General features: G+C 37.6%; 1 protein-coding gene across 1 annotated transcript; it reads right to left on the minus strand.

Moving 5' to 3' along the window:
* Positions 1-817: 817 nt before the first annotated feature.
* Positions 818-18,010, minus strand: LOC127437378 (synaptotagmin-12-like). Its single transcript, XM_051692206.1, has 8 exons — positions 17,793-18,010; positions 8,247-8,297; positions 7,937-8,130; positions 7,430-7,810; positions 7,106-7,321; positions 6,890-7,010; positions 3,502-3,635; positions 818-3,375 (listed from the first exon to the last, which is right to left on the minus strand). Exons 1-8 carry the CDS (start codon positions 17,839-17,841, stop codon positions 3,202-3,204), a joined length of 1,320 nt encoding a protein of 439 aa, XP_051548166.1. The 5' UTR covers positions 17,842-18,010; the 3' UTR covers positions 818-3,201.
* Between the last annotated feature and the right edge of the window lie 546 nt (positions 18,011-18,556).

An 18,556-nucleotide genomic window follows, 5' to 3' on the forward strand; every position in this document is an offset into this window, starting at 1 on the left:
ATTCAGAGTCTGGGGGATGGAGCTTTAACTTCTATCAAGAGAGTATGGGAGAAGGATTTAAACTTGGTATTTGGAGGAGGGAGTGTGGGCTAGGATTCAAACGTGCACCTTATGCAATTCAAGATTTTACATCAATTCTATTGGACCCCCTCTAGATTGTATTGGCTTGGTCTTAAAGACACACCCACCTGCTGGCGATGCCAGTCATAAGATGGATACACAACCCATGTTTTTTGGTGGTGTGTTAAGATCCAAGAATTTTGGTTGAAGGTTCACAGTTTTATGTGTGACGTATTGGGCACTCAAATTTCATTTTGCCCCAGACTCTGTATTTTAGGCGATGGGGCGGTCATCAATATAGGGGATAAACACATACAAAATTGGGTCCTAACCAGTGTTATGATCGGCAGACCAATTGTTTTAAGGGGATGGAAGTCACTGGTGCACCCTCATTTCAAGAATGGTGCACGCAGATGAGGAGGGTGGCGGCTTTTGAGGAAGCGTCATGTAGAAGGCTGGGGAATTGGGATTCGTTTAATGGGAAATGGGGCGTTTCTGGAGGTCTCTCGGGGAGGGGCAGTGGAGAGAGAAGTTTAGTTTTAAATATGTGTGATATATATATATATAATAATGTGTCTATAATCATGTTTGACCACAGGGATGTTGTTGAGGGTCAGGGTGGGGTTGGGGATTGGGAGGGGTAATAGTGGGGGTTAAATGTTGATTCTGTTGATTTGTTTTGCTTTTCTTTGTTATCTATATGAATCAATAATAATAATAAAAAAAAGTTAATCAGAAAACAACCATGACAGTCATATGACAAACCACACAAAGCATTTTTATTTAAACAGTTCATTTGATTGCAATATTTCCTACATAACATTTGCATGCATTGTAAAGTATTTTGATGTTTTATCATCCTTTAAATCTGTTAAAGTTCACCAACAACTGATGTACATGGCAAATGAGTATATTGCTTCTATTAGGGTGAATTTGGCACAGAATTAATTTTAATGGTGTCAAGCTTAAAATATTGTTAGTATTAAAAATTAATGACAGGATTTGCAGCACTTCTTCAAATGAAATGATCTCATTACTGAGCAAGAAGCACAAATCTGTTATTTACCCTACAAAATGTGTTAGTTGTGGTAGAATGTGATTCACAGATTTTGGTATGAAGTTTTAACATTCTGTCACCAAAAGGTTTAATTATTGCGGCAGTTTCAACTTTTTTTTTTTTTTGGTGTTATATTAAGATTTCTTTCTTGCTGAAGAAAACTCAGAGAATGTGAAAAGCAATTAAAATAACATAATATATATAATATTTTCAAGTTTAATAGAAATGTATTTTATGCAGTTGTGGGGGTAATGTGTTACAAAGTACAAAATTACAAAGTACATCTTCAAGTAATGAAGTCATGTAAGGGACTACTCGTTATTGTTTTATAGTTGCGCTACATATATAATTTCAATTCATTATGATTCATGTAATAAACATATTTAACATCCAACAGAATATATTATTGCAATCCCTTTAATTTGACTGACACACTAACAAAGTGAAAGGAACGCAAAAAATAGTGGCTCTTTTGCAAAATACATTACTTTAAACAGATAACACAAATATTACGACAATAATTTCATTTATGCCCTGGTGAAAGAACACAACATGGCACTTTGGCCACATGAAACAAATTTGGTAAAGGTTGGGTTTTAGAAATGAATAAGTAATGAGTAATATGATAACTGTTCAGAGTAGCTGAACCCCACTACAATCTGGAAAATGTAATGTCATTTGAAAAAGATTACTTTTAACCATAGTACTACTAATTAAGTACTTCCCCAAAACTGATTTCATCATTGTCTGTGGCGACATTTTTGCAAAATGATATTACATATCGCGGCAGTTCCGAGGTGAAATGTCCACTGAGTGGCGCTTAAAGCGAGTTAAACGTTCTTCCAAACAGATGAGGTTTTAAGGTTAATGCCTCATTGAGTTTTAAATAGGTTTTGTCTATCTCCCTACCCTAAACCTAGCCGACAGTGTCATAAAAAGCAAATGGGGGATGAAAAATGCAATTGCTGAAGCAACTACGCCATTTTGTGGTGCTTCTATCACACTTTTGACTTGTGTCGATTCGTGTGCTCTTCAAGACTCATATCATGATCATTTGCATTGCAAGTACAACGCTCTATCAGTTGAGTTACCGCGCAATTTGATCGCTCTTGAACAAGCTTGTAAATGTAGTCGTTTATGTAATGCAAACGTTAAAATGTATCGCTTTACAAGTCATGCGCTACATTACAAGTGTTTTGATGTCATAAGATAACGTTGTGTGAGGAACGGGATGAAAAGCAAGTGTTTATGAACTGATAATCTGCTGTTTTACTCGTGATTTGTGTGAAAGGGAATAAAAGTCATTGTTGTTGTATCGCCTTTAGTGATAATTTTACCAAAAAAGTGCTGTGATATGTTCAACTAAATATTTTAGGAAAAATGTAGGTATAGATCAGGTTGGATTTCATGAAGTTCAAAGTACTTGCCTCCTAATGGTAAAATGCAAAGTTTGGTATTTTTTAATGATATCAAAGCCAATATGGGGATCATGAATATGTTTAAATAAATAGGATGCAATTACAAAACACCTCAATGCTGCCTCTATGGTACGTGATGCGGCTCAAACAGGCTAATAACTGTCACTGCACTTGCCTGAGAAAAGGGACCGAGCATCCCAAGTCTGTTGCTAGATGTTATTTTACAATATGTTTAAGAGTATTCAACCCCCAATAATAGAAGTAGTAGTAATATTAATAATAATAATAATAATAATTGTATTTATGGCCAAACAAATAATTTCTTTTTCATTTTAATGCTTTAAATATTTAGTACAACAGAATGTGGCTACTGAAATTTCTGTCTCATTTTAAATTCCACCCAAAAGCTGCAGTAAACAACCACCCACCCTGTTATCATGTAGAAATGAATTTAACCTGGATAAGAAAACCTGGATTTCATAGACCGTAACAGAAGCAAAAGAGACTTTACTCTGTTTCCAGATCCATCTGTCCCTATCCGCTCCCTCAGGACAGCTGGAACAGGTATTCTTGATATTCTAACGTCTTTATTGTTAGAACAGTTAGACAGTAGGCACCATGCATACAAGAGTCAGAGGACAGGTGTCAGGGGTCAAGGGTCAGGATTTAGGTCCTCCGGAGCGGGTGCCACATTGAAACTGGTTTCCGCAGTGTGGCTAGCATCTGGTTCCAGTGTGTTATGCCCATTCCACTGGCCTCTGGTCCGATGATCACATGACCAACATTTTCACCACGCCCGTCCTCTGTGCTCTCAGCGACCGTCACTCTCAGAGAGAGATCCTGAACAAACAAAAACAGCACTGAAAATCTATGCACAAAATGTGCTTTGCACTTTGGTAATTATTTTACTCAGAACAGCAAATCAGATGTTAATAATTTAGTTTAAATTCACAGAAGTGCCATCACCTGCAGGACGATGGCTGGCACTGAGAATATCATCGCCTCGTTGAAGATGGGGTTAGTATCGTCCCTTTTTATGGAGGTCTTCTTTTTACTGATTTTCCTGCCGTCCTGGAGCAGATACACCTTAACAAATGGATCTGTGAACAGAGAAAAAAGAAAGTTGTTTATGAGTCCATATTTTCAGCACACAACATCCCTATCGACCAATTATAGCCCTGACCTTATACTGTTCCTATCCCATATCCACCACCTTAAATTCAAGGGCAATATCCCAGATAGCTCTGAGGTTTGTCTGTTCATCTGGAAAGCATCACATTCTAATAAACATCTGCCAAACATCTTAAAAAGATCAGATTTACAAGCAATCTGAAGCATAAACGTTTCAAAGACATCTGCTGAATGCCTTATTCACATCCAAGAAGAAACGTCTTATAGACGTGTTTCAGATGAGCAATGTGAAAAATACATTTTCCAGATGTAAACACACATCAAATACATGTCTTGGTGATGTACGTGTGCTATCAGGGAGATGTCTATATGATGTGTGTGTTTACATCTGGAAAACATATTTTTTATGTTGTTTGCTCATCTGAAACACATTATGCATAAATAATAAACATGTAACAATATAAGGGCAGTCAACTGAATTTAAAAAATAAATAAAATGATACAGTGCTGTATGTCAATTAATAAATCGATTTAATCGTAAATATAAATAATTCAATATATAATGATTCAATAATTATTATAAATATAATATGTATTATAAATATAATTAAAATAATTAAAATGAATTACCTTTTTTTGGCAGTCGGGTAAATCATTTATGAGAAAATACAAAAAGTGGCTTTAAAAGGCAATATATTATTTATTTCCATATTATTGGACATAAGTCTGTCATTGGCCTGCAGTCCACAGCAATCCATTTTGCAACTGAATTCGTCAATCTGCCCGACGCAGATTTATTATAAGAGCTTTTCTAAAGATGCATGTCAATGTACAGAATCATCAGATGTTTGTTTGTGTCGTGTCATAAACACAGCATTTTTAAGTCACTGTGTCAAGTTAAACATAGTTTGAAACTTAAATTGCGTATTTTTACGTTTTTTTAATATAACTAATCACACTGAATTAACGCATTAAATCAACAGCCCTAAACAATCTACTGTATATATACACTGTACTAATATATATATATATATATATATATATATATATATATATATATATATATATATACAGTGGTGTGAAAAAGTGTTTGCCCCCTTCCTGATTTCTTATTTTTTTGCATGTTTGTCACACTTAAATGTTTCAGATCATCAAACAAGTTTAATATTAGTCAAAGATAACACAAGTAAACACAAAATGCAGTTTTTAAATGAAGGTTGTTATTATTAAGGGAAAACAAAATCCAAACCTACATGGCCCTGTGTGAAAAAGTGTTTGCCCCACCTGTTAAAACATAACTTAACTGTGGTTTATCACACCTGAGTTCAATTTCTCTAGCCACACCCAGGCCTGATTACTGCCACACCTGTTCTCAATCAAGAAATCACTTAAATAGGACCTGCCTGACAAAGTGAAGTAGACCAAAAGATCTTCAAAAGCTAGACATCATGCCGAGATCCAAAGAAATTCAGGAACAAATGAGAAAGAAAGTAATTGAGATCTATCAGTCTGGAAAAGGTTATGAAGCCATTTCTAAAGCTTTGGGACTCCAGAGAACCATAGTGAGAGCCATTATCCACAAATGGCAAAAACATGGAACAGTGGTGAACCTTCCCAGGAGTGGCCGGCCGACCAAAATTACCCCAAGAGCGCAGCAACGACTCATCCAAGAGGTCACAAAAGACCCCACAACAACATCCAAAGAACTGCAGGCCTCACTTGCCTCAGTTAAGGTCAGTGTTCATGACTCCACCATAAGAAAGAGACTGGGCAAAAATGGCCTGCATGGCAGAGTTCCAAGACGAAAACCACTGCTGAGCAAAAAGAACATTAAGGCTCGTCTCATTTTTGCCAGAAAACATCTTGATGATCCCCAAGACTTTTGGGAAAATACTCTGTGGACTGACGAGATAAAAGTTGAACATTTTGGAAGGTGTGTGTCCCATTACATCTGGCGTAAAAGTAACACCGCATTTCAGAAAAAGAACATCATACCAACAGTAAAATATGGTGGTGGTAGTGTGATGGTCTGGGGCTGTTTTGCTGCTTCAGGACCTGGAAGACTTGCTGTGATAAATGGAACCATGAATTCTGCTGTCTACCAAAAAATCCTGAAGGAGAATGTCCGGCCATCTGTTCGTGACCTCAAGCTGAAGCGAACTTGGGTTCTGCAGCAGGACAATGATCCAAAACACACCAGCAATTCCACCTCTGAATGGCTGAAGAAAAACAAAATGAAGACTTTGGAGTGGCCTAGTCAAAGTCCTGACCTGAATCCTATTGAGATGCTGTGGCATGACCTTACAAAAAGGCAGTTCATGCTCGAAAACCCTCCAATGTGGCTGAATTACAACAATTCTGCAAAGATGAGTGGGTCAAAATTCGTCCACAGCGCTGTAAAAGACTCATTGCAAGTTATCGCAAACGCTTGATTGCAGTTGTTGCTGCTAAGGGTGGCCCAACCAGTTATTAGGTTTAGGGGGCAATCACTTTTTCACACAGGGCCATGTAGGTTTGGATTTTGTTTTCCCTTAATAATAACAACCTTCATTTAAAAACTGCATTTTGTGTTTACTTTTGTTATCTTTGACTAATATTTAAACTTGTTTGATAATCTGAAACATTTAAGTGTGACAAACATGCAAAAAAATAAGAAATCAGGAAGGGGGCAAACACTTTTTCACACCACTGCATATATATGTATATATATATCATTTCTATTTTAATTTATGGAAAAAATGAAATTTGTACATTTTTAAAAAGCTAAAATTGATGAAAAATGTAAAAAGATGACAAATTAATCAGAAAATAAAAATGGTAAAATGTATAATTACAAAAGGTACCAAGTTAGGTACCCTGTATAATTAACAGCATTAGCTGAGATCATTTTTTTTCTATATGTAAGCAAAATGGACATTATAACTGGAATATACCCAAATGAATATATCTATTTAATTAAATTCAAATCAAAACATTGTGAATCGGAACTGAATCGTAAATCTGTATCAATACTCAATGGACCCTATCTCCAATTGTTTAAAACAGGAAGGACCTTAACAATGTCATTCAAATATTAAAGCTCTTATGGTTGTGGATTTTAATTATTATGATAGACAGGAACCCATTTCATTTCAGTACTGGGAAAATTGATTAAATTAGACAATTCATCTGAGTCAGATCTGTCTAAACCGCGATAAACCTCAGATCCAGCTTATCTTCACACCTGCTGTGGTCTTTCCATTAGTCCAGACCAGGTTCTTGGCTTTAGCCACGACCACGGTGAGGCGTTCTGCAGTTGGCAAATAACTGAGAGACAACAGGATCTCACCAACAGCATCAACGGCCTAAGAAGAACCAGAGACAAAAAAGACAAATGTGTCAAGTACACTTTTTACAAGGCCACAAAGGGTTTGAAGAGCATCCAGGTGTGGCATGGGACCTTGTTCATGTCCTGCAGGTAGAGCCAGGCATTAAACGGCCGAATGGAAAGATCTAGATCTGACAGTTTAAGTTCAGCAACTCCAGCACTGATGTTTCGCTCATCCGAATCAACGCCAAATGCAGAGAATCGTAGACTGTTCTCCTCTAGACTTACAGAGTCTAATGGAACAGAGAACCGCTCATCAAACACCACAGTGAAGGCATTTCTTTGTACCTATAGTGGAGAACGAGATAGGGTTATCTCTTAACCTCTGTCTCTCTAACCAGCATTTGTGATATGTCTTCATATGGTAATTTAACTTTACATGACTAAATTCGATACCTGTGTGGCTTTTAGGCTGATCTGTTGAGGGATCAGCATGACGGTGATGTAGCATCCAGGGAAGTTCTCCTCCTCCTTCTCCAGCAGGTCTTTACCCTGGTGTAGTGAGACATGCAGAAGTGAGGATTGAGAGTCCAGCTCCAGCGTGATCTCCAGCTGACCCACCGTGAAGTCGTGGCCGAACGTCTGCGCGACGGAAGAGATGGAACACAGAGATTCAGAGGACATGGAACGGTTGAGGGTGCCTCCGCTCGGATCCAGCTCCCGGGTCATGAGCTCCAGCGTTCCAAGTTCTCGAAACCCATCAGGAGTGTCCAGCAACTGGAGACTTGGCTTCCGACTTGCCGATGACGCCCTCCGCTGGTTGGAAGCTGCAACACGCTGCAAAGGACAGAGTAGAAGTCACAGATTAAAGGGATAGTTCACCCAAAAATTAAAATCCCATCATCATTTACTGTAAAAATGTCAAAACATTATCATGCATGTGATTCTGTGTTTTTTTTAAACCTTCTGTCTGATCTCTGAGTGGGACGAGCCATATTTCTCCTGCAGATAACGGTAGTTGAAGTTCGGGTAAGGAGAGGGAGTCGGAAAAGTGCCAGACTTATATAATTTCCACAGATTCACTATAACCACACCAAAAAGAACCAAGAACCCAAACACATACAAACACACCTCCCAGCCAGGAGGGTCCAGCACCACTGACACACACACACACACACACACACACACACACAAACACAAAAACAAAATCAGAAACTCGCTCTTAGAGGGACTCGTGAAAATAATCGTAGGTGTATGTGGGATGCCTGCTCACCGCTCGGATGATATTCTGAAATATCCTGGCCTTGCACAGACATAGTGCCACCTGTAAAACAAAGCACAAGTCATTCTTTACTCTTACAAAAACGTACCATGTTTACCATAGCTTCCGCAAAGTACCATAGTAAAAAATTAAAGTGAAGTAATACGAGCTCTCTGGAACAGCCCCTTACGTAGTTATACTGTAACCATACCATGTTACAGTGATGGTATCAGATGGTAATACCAACCCTTTTCTCCCCAATTTGGAATGCCCAATTCCCAATGCACTCTAAGTCCTTGTGGAGGCGTAGTGACTCGTTTCAATCCGGGTGGTGGAGGATGAATCTCAGCTGCCTCCGCGTCTAAGGCGCATCTTATCACGTGGCTTGCTGAGCGTGTTACCGCGGAGACACAGTGTGCATGGAGGCTTCATGCTACTCTCTGCGGCATCCATGCACATCTCACCACGCATCCCACTGAGAGTGAGAACCACATTATAGCGACCACGAGGAGGTTACCCCATGTGACTCTACCCTCCCTAGCAACTGGGCCAATTTGGTTGCTTAGGAGACTTGGCTGGAGTCACTCAGCACGCCCTGGATTTGAACTCGCGACTCCAGGTGTGGTAGTCAGCGTCTTTACTTGCTGAGCTACCCAGGCCCCCAATACCAAGGTACTTTAATATATACCATGGTACTGAATCATAATCACATTCATGGTATATGGAACTCCAAGGTCCAACAAAGAGGACCATGGTATTACCATGGTACCTATAAAACACCATGATATTACCATGGTACATGTCCAAAAAAACTTTATATTACCATGTTAAATGTAAAAAAAAACATGGTATTATCATGGTGCCTACCCAAAAACATGGTATTACCACGGTATCATTTCCTAAAAACATGGCATTACCATGGTGCATGTAAAAAAAATACTATAGTATTACCATAGTATCATCTCCCAAAAATATAGTAATATCATGGTATATGTCAAAAAACAAGGTCTAATCATGGTGCATGCCCAAAAGAAAACACCATGGAAGACTATATATAAAAAATACCTGATATTACCATGGTACATGTCCAAAAAAATATAGTATTATCATGGTGCATGCCCAAAAACATGGTATTATTATGGTACATGTCCAAAACAACATGGTATTACTATTGAATGTTAAAAAAAATATATGGTATTATCATGGTGCATGGCCAGAAAACATGGTATTACTATGACATACACTACCGGTCAAATTTTTTGAAACACTCATTCTTTATTATAATTTTTTTTTCTTCACATTTTAGAATAATAGTAAAGTCATCAAAACTATGGAATAACATAAATGGAACTATGGGAATTATGTTGTGACTAAACAAAATCCAAAATAAATCAAAACTGTGTTATATTTTAGCATCTTCAAAGTAGTCACCCTTTGCCTAGAATTTGCAGACATGAACTCTTGACATTTTCACAACCAACTTCTTGAGGTATCAGCCTGGGATGCTTTTTAAACAGTATTGAAGGAGTTCCCATCTATGTTGGGCACTTATTCGCTGCTTTTCTTTATTATTTGGTCCAAGTCATCAATTTGAAAAACTTTTTTTATTATTATTACCTTTTAGTTTTATAATGAAATAAATTAATATGTTGGCACAATTATATTTTTGTCTACAAAACTAATTTCAAACATTTAATCATACGCCTTCAGATCAAAAGATTTTTAAGATCATGAGAAACATTTCAGTCAAGTGTTTCAAAACTTTTGACCGGTAGTGTGTTCAGACAAATATTGTATTACCATGCCAAGAATATGGTATTATTATGGTGCATGCCCAAAAAACATGGTATTAAAAATGGTACATATAAAATAAAAAAAATAAAAACATGGTATTATCATGGCGCATGCCCAAAAAACATGATACTACTATGGTATATGTTCAAAAATATGGCATTACCATGGTACATGTAAAAAAAACAATACCAACTTCCTTTTTGTAAGTGGCATAAGAATCCTTCAGAATCTTTTTTGTCCATTTTATTTCATATCTTTTATGATAGTGGTGGGTAATACCAATTTACCACAGTTGTTTCACTGACTACAGTATATATTGTAGCAGAAAATACAGTTACAATGCTACATTTTTGATAGGGTACTAGAGTATCAACAATCCCATCTTTCAAAGAGAGAGAGAATTCACTTCAGACAGGAAGTATGATGTTTGCTCTAAAAGTAGAAAGTAAGTGAGAGGCGTGTATGCTGTGAGTCATCCGAGACTTGTGGATAATCAGATGAGAGAAGCAGCGAGAACTGAGAAGAGAGATCTATGGAGAATATGACAACGGGCCAATTAAAGCATCTCAAACCAGAGAGCTGGAAGCAGCACGCCCCTTGCCTATATTCAGGGCAAAACAGTTCAATCTACACCACTGCAGATTTCAGATGTGAGTTTGTATCTAATGAACATGTGTTGAAGTTGCACCATCAGTAAAATCAATGCTCTATAGAATATTGTGTGTGTGAATGACTAAAGGAGAACAGATGGACACACACACAGCGCTCTGGAACACAGAACATTGTGATACTGTCTTGGCAGTGAAGCCATTATTCCAAAATAATTTCCCAAATGGCACATTTACTTGTGAGGAATAACTTTAATCACCTCAACAAACACTGAATCGTGAATCAGAAATCCCAAGCTTTGTTTCTTCAGTTTGCTTTGGTTTCTTTCTTTTTGGGTGTTGTAGAAAAGTGATGATCGATTCTTTTATCTTTAACTGGATGCCATTAGTGAAATAAGATTGCAGTGGCTGCATAGTGAAGGTCTAGAATTAAATGTATAGTTCACCCAAAAATGTAAATTCTTTCATTATTTAGTACTTACTCTCCCATATGTCATTTCTAACCCATATCACTTTCCTCTGTGGAACATGAAAGGAGAGCTGCTTTTTTTTTTCTCCATACAACGAAAGTTTATCATCATAAAACTAGTCTACAAAACTTGTGCACTATATTCAAGTATTCTGAAGCCTTACAATAGCTTTGTATGAGGAACAGACCGAATTAAGGTAACATAAAAAGAGAAGATAAGCAGAATATAGCCTTAAAACCAAAGTATACTATGGCTTGTCATGTGCCGTTGCGTCTCCTGCAGTGTGCATGACGCAAATTTAATTATCAGCACTGTACACGTGTGGACTGTCCGTGTGAAATCTAGTTTAACTATACATGTTGATAGTTTGCATTTTTGTGCATCATCCTGGCTTTCTCTGTGTTAAAAAAGTAACACAAAGTAGTCGTAGTATTGCAAGCCCTTTCGACATTTAAACACATGCAGGATATGAATGATAGATATATAATAATAAGTTAAAATATAAATTATTGATCAGGAATTAATAGTAATACATAAAATAACACAAATACATAATACAAATACCATAACAAAAATACAATAAAAAAAACATAATACAAAAAAGTAATATATAAAATGTTAACTCTTGATATCAAAAATGACGTCATAACTCACAGAAATACCCATTCTTGATATAAAAAAATGGAAATTTAACTAGTAAAAAACATCACTTTTGATATCTGTAACTGCATTTTTACTAGTAGAATTTCAAAGTAGAATTTCATATAACAAAATGTTATTACAGATATCTATAATTAGTTTCTTACTAGTTGAAATTTCAAATATACACAATGCAAATGTACTTCTTACTAGCAAAAAATATATTTTTTATATCAATAATTACATTGTTACATGTGCCATACAATTTAATTGCTATTTTTATACCATTATGTAATTTGGTTTTTACTAGTAGCAATATTAATTTTAGATATCTATATCAGTATCAGCAATACGATGGAGTCATCGCAACCTGCTCACTTTACAGGTCTTACCTCCTGTATCTTCTGTGAGCCAGTTGGCTCAACAATCGCTCCTTCCAATCGCAGGGACAGAGCATAGCTTTTTCGACCATTGTGGCTTCTCTGGGTTCTCAAATGGGCTCCCTCCTTCATTGGTGTCTCATCGATTTAAGCCCATGACACCTCGGAAGTGCTCGACAGCAAAGACCAGCATCCTGGATCTGCCCCCTCCACCATGCCAGTCAATACACTGATATGCCCTGCCCTATCCATGGCTGTCAGCTTGACGCTGCCAATGCTCTCCTCTCTTCAGCCAAAGCCACCATGATGCCACCTCTGTCTGCTTACGAATATCAGCGGCCAGTCTCTTCCGCACTACACCTTCGAAACCAAGTAACCCTAAAGCACTCCAGAGTGATTTTTCTGGAAAGCCCCTGCAACCAACCTCTACTGGTAGGTTGCAGGCCTTCCATCCTCTCTACTGGCTCTCCAGGATGAGACTGATATTTCTTCAGCTTTCTTTCATTTGCCTCTTTAATCCTCTCTTCCCAGGGTATTGTCAGCTCAATGAGTATTACTTGCTTTGTGCCGCGGGACCAGAGGTCATTATCTGGCCAAAGGTTTGTGCAAGCAATCTCCTCTGGAACTTTGAGCTGCCTTCTGAGGTCTGTCTGCATCTCCCAATCACTTGCTGTGGGCAGAACCCCTGTGCTCCCCCTTTCCACAGTACTCTCCTCACCTGGTCTGAGGAAGTTAATAAAACAGGGACCAATTGCTTTTTTCTTCTGTTTTGTTCTCGTTTTCGCCTGCTCCAGACCACCTGCCAACTGGACTAGCACTTGATCATGCCTCCACCGAAACCTCCCTTTCGTCAGGCCAGCTTTGCAGGAGGAAAGGATGTGCTCCAAGCTAGCTGGTCTTCCACACAGAGTGCACCCAGGGCTCTCTGCTAGTTCCCACCTATGAAGGTTGGATGGTGAAGGCAGAACATCATAGGAGCAGAGAAGAAAATTTATCTGGTGTTCTTCCGTACTCCATATCTCTTGCATTTCAGGAACATCTCTCTTACACCCTCCCAACGTGTCCAGCTGCCCTGTTGTCTCATGGCTACTGCTCTGGCATGTCTCTCCTCTTCCTCTGCTGCCCATATCTCACTCTGCACCATGTCACAGCGTTCCCTTGATGTTGCTTTCTTCCAACTGGCCCTGGTGACATAGCCCAGGCCAAGCTTCCCTCGGTTAACTGTGCGATGTTGTCAGCGTGGCATAGCCGTTCTTCTGCCTGCTTCAATGCCCTGCTTGCGGACCACTTACAGCCTGTGCGGATACTGATGTTTGCCTGACAGACTCGATCGTCCTTGCTGTCCTGGAGCATCATGGCCTGCCGGGCTTTTGTTGCCTTGTATTCTTACACCACTGATGTTATAGGAAGCTGCAGTTTACTCCCTGTACTATACAGGCCGATGGAACAAAAACTCTTGGGAACTGATCAACCTCCTGAGGAAGTTATTAATTTTCCTATCCTAGACAGGGGAACATCATACACCAGGAGAGGCCAAAGGAGTCTGGGAAGAACCCCATGCTGGTAGCCCCAAACTTTAAACCTACCAGGCAGCCCACTTTTCTCCAGACATCAGCTTGGTTGAGCATCTCCTTCACACTCTCCCTGTCATTGAGCTCAGCCCTGTACCACTTCCCCAGGCTTTTCATTAATGGTGGGGATGGTATCTTCACCAATCATAAATCGTTATTGATCATGTATACTATATAATGTTAGTGCAACTAGTAAGAAAGCCTTTTAAGACAGTTTATTACTTTTTAATTTATTGACATCTGAAATACCAAATCTAACATGTAAATTAGCACTTTTGCTAATTGTAATTCAACTGTTGACATCAGGAATGGACAATTGCACTAGTAACAATGTAGTTATTGATATTAAAAAAATGTTTTTTTTACAAGTAGTACATTGCTAGTTTGTGAAAAAGTCACAATTTCACATGCATGATCATTGTGAAATTCTACTAGTAAAAATGCAGTAAACAGATATAAAAAATTACAACTTTTACTAGTTGAAATTCCATTTCTGATGTAAATAATTGGTATTTCTGCTGGTAATTTTTTATAACAAAAAATAATGTCTTTTCTAGTGCAAACCTAATTACTGATATTGTAAATGAGCATTTTAACTAGTAAAAATAAAACTGTAGAATCTACAATTCATATCCTGCACATGATTAAATGCCATTTTTAAGGGCTTGCGATATATGCGTCAAATAAGTCCGTATGGGCTTGTGGTCAAAACAGTACACTTTGAAAAGCTAGAGTGCTCGACTGTGCGCAAGACGTCACGGCACACAGAAAAACAATGTATACCCGAGTCATACAATGAAAGAGAATGATGACTGGGGCTTAATATTGTGCCCAACATCTCCTTTTGTGTTCATCTGGGTTTGGGAAAACATGAGGGCGAGTAAATAATGAGTTTTGACCGAAATATTCCTTTTAAAATCTTTCTTATAGAGCTAAACGTCTAGATTCAAACCCAAAACCTCAGTAAACATCCTGGACAAAGCAACTAAATTGAGTCTAGCCTAGAACATAGGTTGAATTTTTCTTCTGAAACCTTCTCAAATGACAAGGACTGATATACAGGAGCCCATAACCAAACAAATGATTATCTGAAAGCATTTGGAGCTCTAAAAACTAAACCATAAAAGCTAAGCAAGATGCTTTAAACGTTCCCGTTGCACTAATAATTCACACATGATTATCTTCCTCCAGACAGCACTGCATTCACTGTGGATAACATAGTGGCCTTTCTACAACAGCGGCGATCAGAAAGCATGTTGCTGACGGATGGATAGAGGGGGTGAAGTGTGCATGGTCAGCTAATCTCCATGCAGTAGTGAAGGAAACAAATGCTTATAAATCAACTGTGCTTGTAATCTCCAGAATGACTAATAATAACACTTTCACTGAAACACAAGCAGCACACTAGAGAGAGAGGGAGAACATTCTCAGGCAGAAAGACCCTCAGTCCTTGTGGAAATGTTTTTAGGCATGTACTGTTTCACACAACATGCAAAAGACACACAACACACACAAATCACACAAGAGAGCAACACACTTAGCAGACTCAAAAAAAATCCCTCCACTTGCAACACACACACAACAGAGCACAACACACTTATCTGACACACCATAGAGTACAACTGACACGTAAACGACAAAAAAACAACACACAACAGAAAACATAATAAACATACACAGGAAAAAACACACATAGCAGACACAAGAGAACAACACACACACAACAGAGAATACAACATAGAACACAACAAAAACACAACAGAATACAACATACTGTAGGCAACAGACACACACATCAGATTCATAACACAACACACAAAGCAGACACACAAAGGACTATATCACAAACATACAATGGGCACAAAATAGAGCACACGCAGAAATACACACCGAAAACCACACACATAACAGATGTAAACAACATACAACAAACACACACAGTAGACAAGACAAACAAACACACAAAAGAGCACAGCACACACAAAAGACATACACAGAGACCAACACACACACAACAGACTACAATAAGCACAATAGACACACACATCGGATTCAGAACAACAAACAAAGCAGACACGCAACGGACTACAACACACACACAACAGGCACAAAAAATAAAGTACAACACACACAACAGTGAACTAGACAGAAACTACATGCATAACAGACACAAAAAACACACAACAAACATACACAGAGGACAACAAACACAAAAAAGCAATAACACACAAACACAACAGAGAACTAGATGTATAACTGCAGACAAAACTGCAACAGAGACCAACACAACAGAATACAATATACACAATAGACACATTGGAACATTATGAACAAAACACACAAAGCAGGCATGCAATATACCACAACACACACAACAGTGAACTACACAGAAAACGACACACATAACCAACATAAAACAAACATGCACAGAGGACAAGACACAACAAGCACACACACACACACACACACACACAACAGACATAAGTCACACACAAAAAATACACAGAGAACACCACACAACAGAGACCAAAGCAACAGAATACAATACACAAAAGAAACACACATCAGATTAAGAACATAACACACAGAGCAAGCAGACACGCAATAGACCACAACACACACACACACACACACAGTGAACTACACAAAAAAATTACACACAACAACCATACACAGAGGAAAAGACACAAACACAGAGCAAAAACAAAAACAACAGAACGACACAAAAAAATGGCACACATAACAGACACAACAAACATAAGACACACAACAAACATGCACAGAGGACAACACACAAAAGGGCACAACACAAACAACAGTGTACTACACAGAAAACTACACACGACAGACACAAAAGACACACAACAAACATTAACAGCGGAAAAGACACAAACACACAAAAGAGCACAAACACAACAGAGAACTACTCTGAAAACTACACACATAACAGATATAAAAGACAATGTACACACACAAAGGACAAAATACAACAAACATAAAAAAAAAGAAACACGACAAACATCCACAGGACAAGACACAACAAACACAGAAAAGAGCAAAAACAAAAACAACAGAGAACTACACAAAAAAATGGCACACATAACAGACACAACAAAAGACTCACAGAGGACAACACACAAAAGAGCACAACACAAACAAAAGTGTACTACACAGAAAACTACACACACAACTAACATAAAAACACAAACATTCACAGAGGACAACACACAAAAGAGCACAACACACACAAAACAGTGAACTACACAAAAAACTACACACATAACAGACTTAAAAGACAACGTACACACACAAAGGACAAAACACATCAAACATAAAAACACACAACAAACATCCACAGAGGATAACAAACAACAAACACACAAGAGCACAAACACAACAGAGAACTACACAAAAAACTGCACACATAAGACATAAAAGACACAACAAACATACACAACAAAAATACAGAGGAAAAGACAAAACAAACACACAAAAAAACCAAACACAATAGAGAACTACACTGAAAACTACACACATAACAGACATAAAAGACACAAAACAAACATACACAGAGGACAAGACACAACAAACAGAAGAGCAAAAACAAACACAACAGTGAACTCCAGCACACAGAAAACTACACACATAACAGACACATCAGACATTAAAACATTTGTGACAGCACACACAACAAACCACCAAAGTAAAAAATTAGCATAACACAGCACTACAGACACACAACAGAGCACAAGTCAGTCAGTCAGTCTCTCTCTCTCTCTCTCTCTCTCTCCACACACAGCTCTTTTAATTTCTTTGCTGTAGTGCACGGGGTGTAGTGTGTTTTATTTGACCCTTGGGCTCGATCACGGTGATAATAACAGACATGGAAATATATATAACAATAATTCATTATAACTGCAATCCACACGTTGTAATGAATAAAGAGTCACTAATTTGCGAAAAATTGTTAAGGCGCGTAAATACAAATATTATTACATTAAGAATTCAACGTGACATATATGCAGCACATGTTCACAGAATATGCACGATCACATGTTATCATAATGTGATGAAAACTGTTTACATTGGGGCTTACCTTCAGGACTCTGTTTTCTCCTCTCAAGATCATGCAGACTTTCGTCCATCAATTAACATGCAATCAAGCATCGGATGCGCGTGCATGATCCAATCAGATCTGATGCGTGTGTGTCTCTGTGCTTTTAGATCAGATCAAATGTATGTTTAGATTGGATCTGAAGTGTGTGTGTGTGTATGTGTGTTCCGCTGCGCATTATGAAGATCCTAATGCAGGAGTCCCACCCCTGCAATGCAACTTCAGCACCGACACACACGCGCGCTTACGGGGCGCCAAATGTAATATGATGCGCGTTTTCAAATTTACCAAAAATAAATTTACAATAATTATTATTGTAATAATAATTTTACAAATTATTATTGAAATAATACGTTTTTTATGAATTAACAAAATTTACGAAATTAGCATTGTAATTATAATTTTTATAATTATTAATGAAATAATAAAAACATCTTATTTTATTAAATTAATTTACAAAATTATTATTGTAATCATCATTTTAATAATAAATATATAATTTGTCAAATTGATTTAGAAAAATTGTATCATTTTAATAATACAATTATAAACTATTTTTTGTCAAATTAATTGACAAATTATTGTAATTATAATTGTAATTAATATTAAGGAAAAACATATGTAATATATTAATAGTTATGAAACTTATTTACAAAATAATGCCATTTAAATGTAATTTGTGACTTAATAAATATTCAAACACCATTAAAGACCATAACACCATACTGTGACGTCACATACGTAGA

Source organism: Myxocyprinus asiaticus, chromosome 48, assembly GCF_019703515.2.
Source record: "Myxocyprinus asiaticus isolate MX2 ecotype Aquarium Trade chromosome 48, UBuf_Myxa_2, whole genome shotgun sequence".
NCBI classification, from domain to species: domain Eukaryota; kingdom Metazoa; phylum Chordata; class Actinopteri; order Cypriniformes; family Catostomidae; genus Myxocyprinus; species Myxocyprinus asiaticus.

What these genes read in the sequence shown, in the direction of transcription:
- LOC127437378 (XM_051692206.1), bottom strand. Translation starts at nt 17,841, where the DNA reads ATGGACGAAAGTCTGCATGATCTTGAGAGGAGAAAACAGAGTCCTGAA. An exon ending in ACTCAGAGATCAGACAGAAG is followed by an intron (nt 7,811 to 7,936) that starts GTTTAAAAAAAA and finishes TGTCCTTTGCAG; the next exon opens with CGTGTTGCAGCTTCCAACCA. An exon ending in TAATGGAAAGACCACAGCAG is followed by an intron (nt 3,636 to 6,889) that starts GTGTGAAGATAA and finishes CTCTGTTCACAG; the next exon opens with ATCCATTTGTTAAGGTGTAT.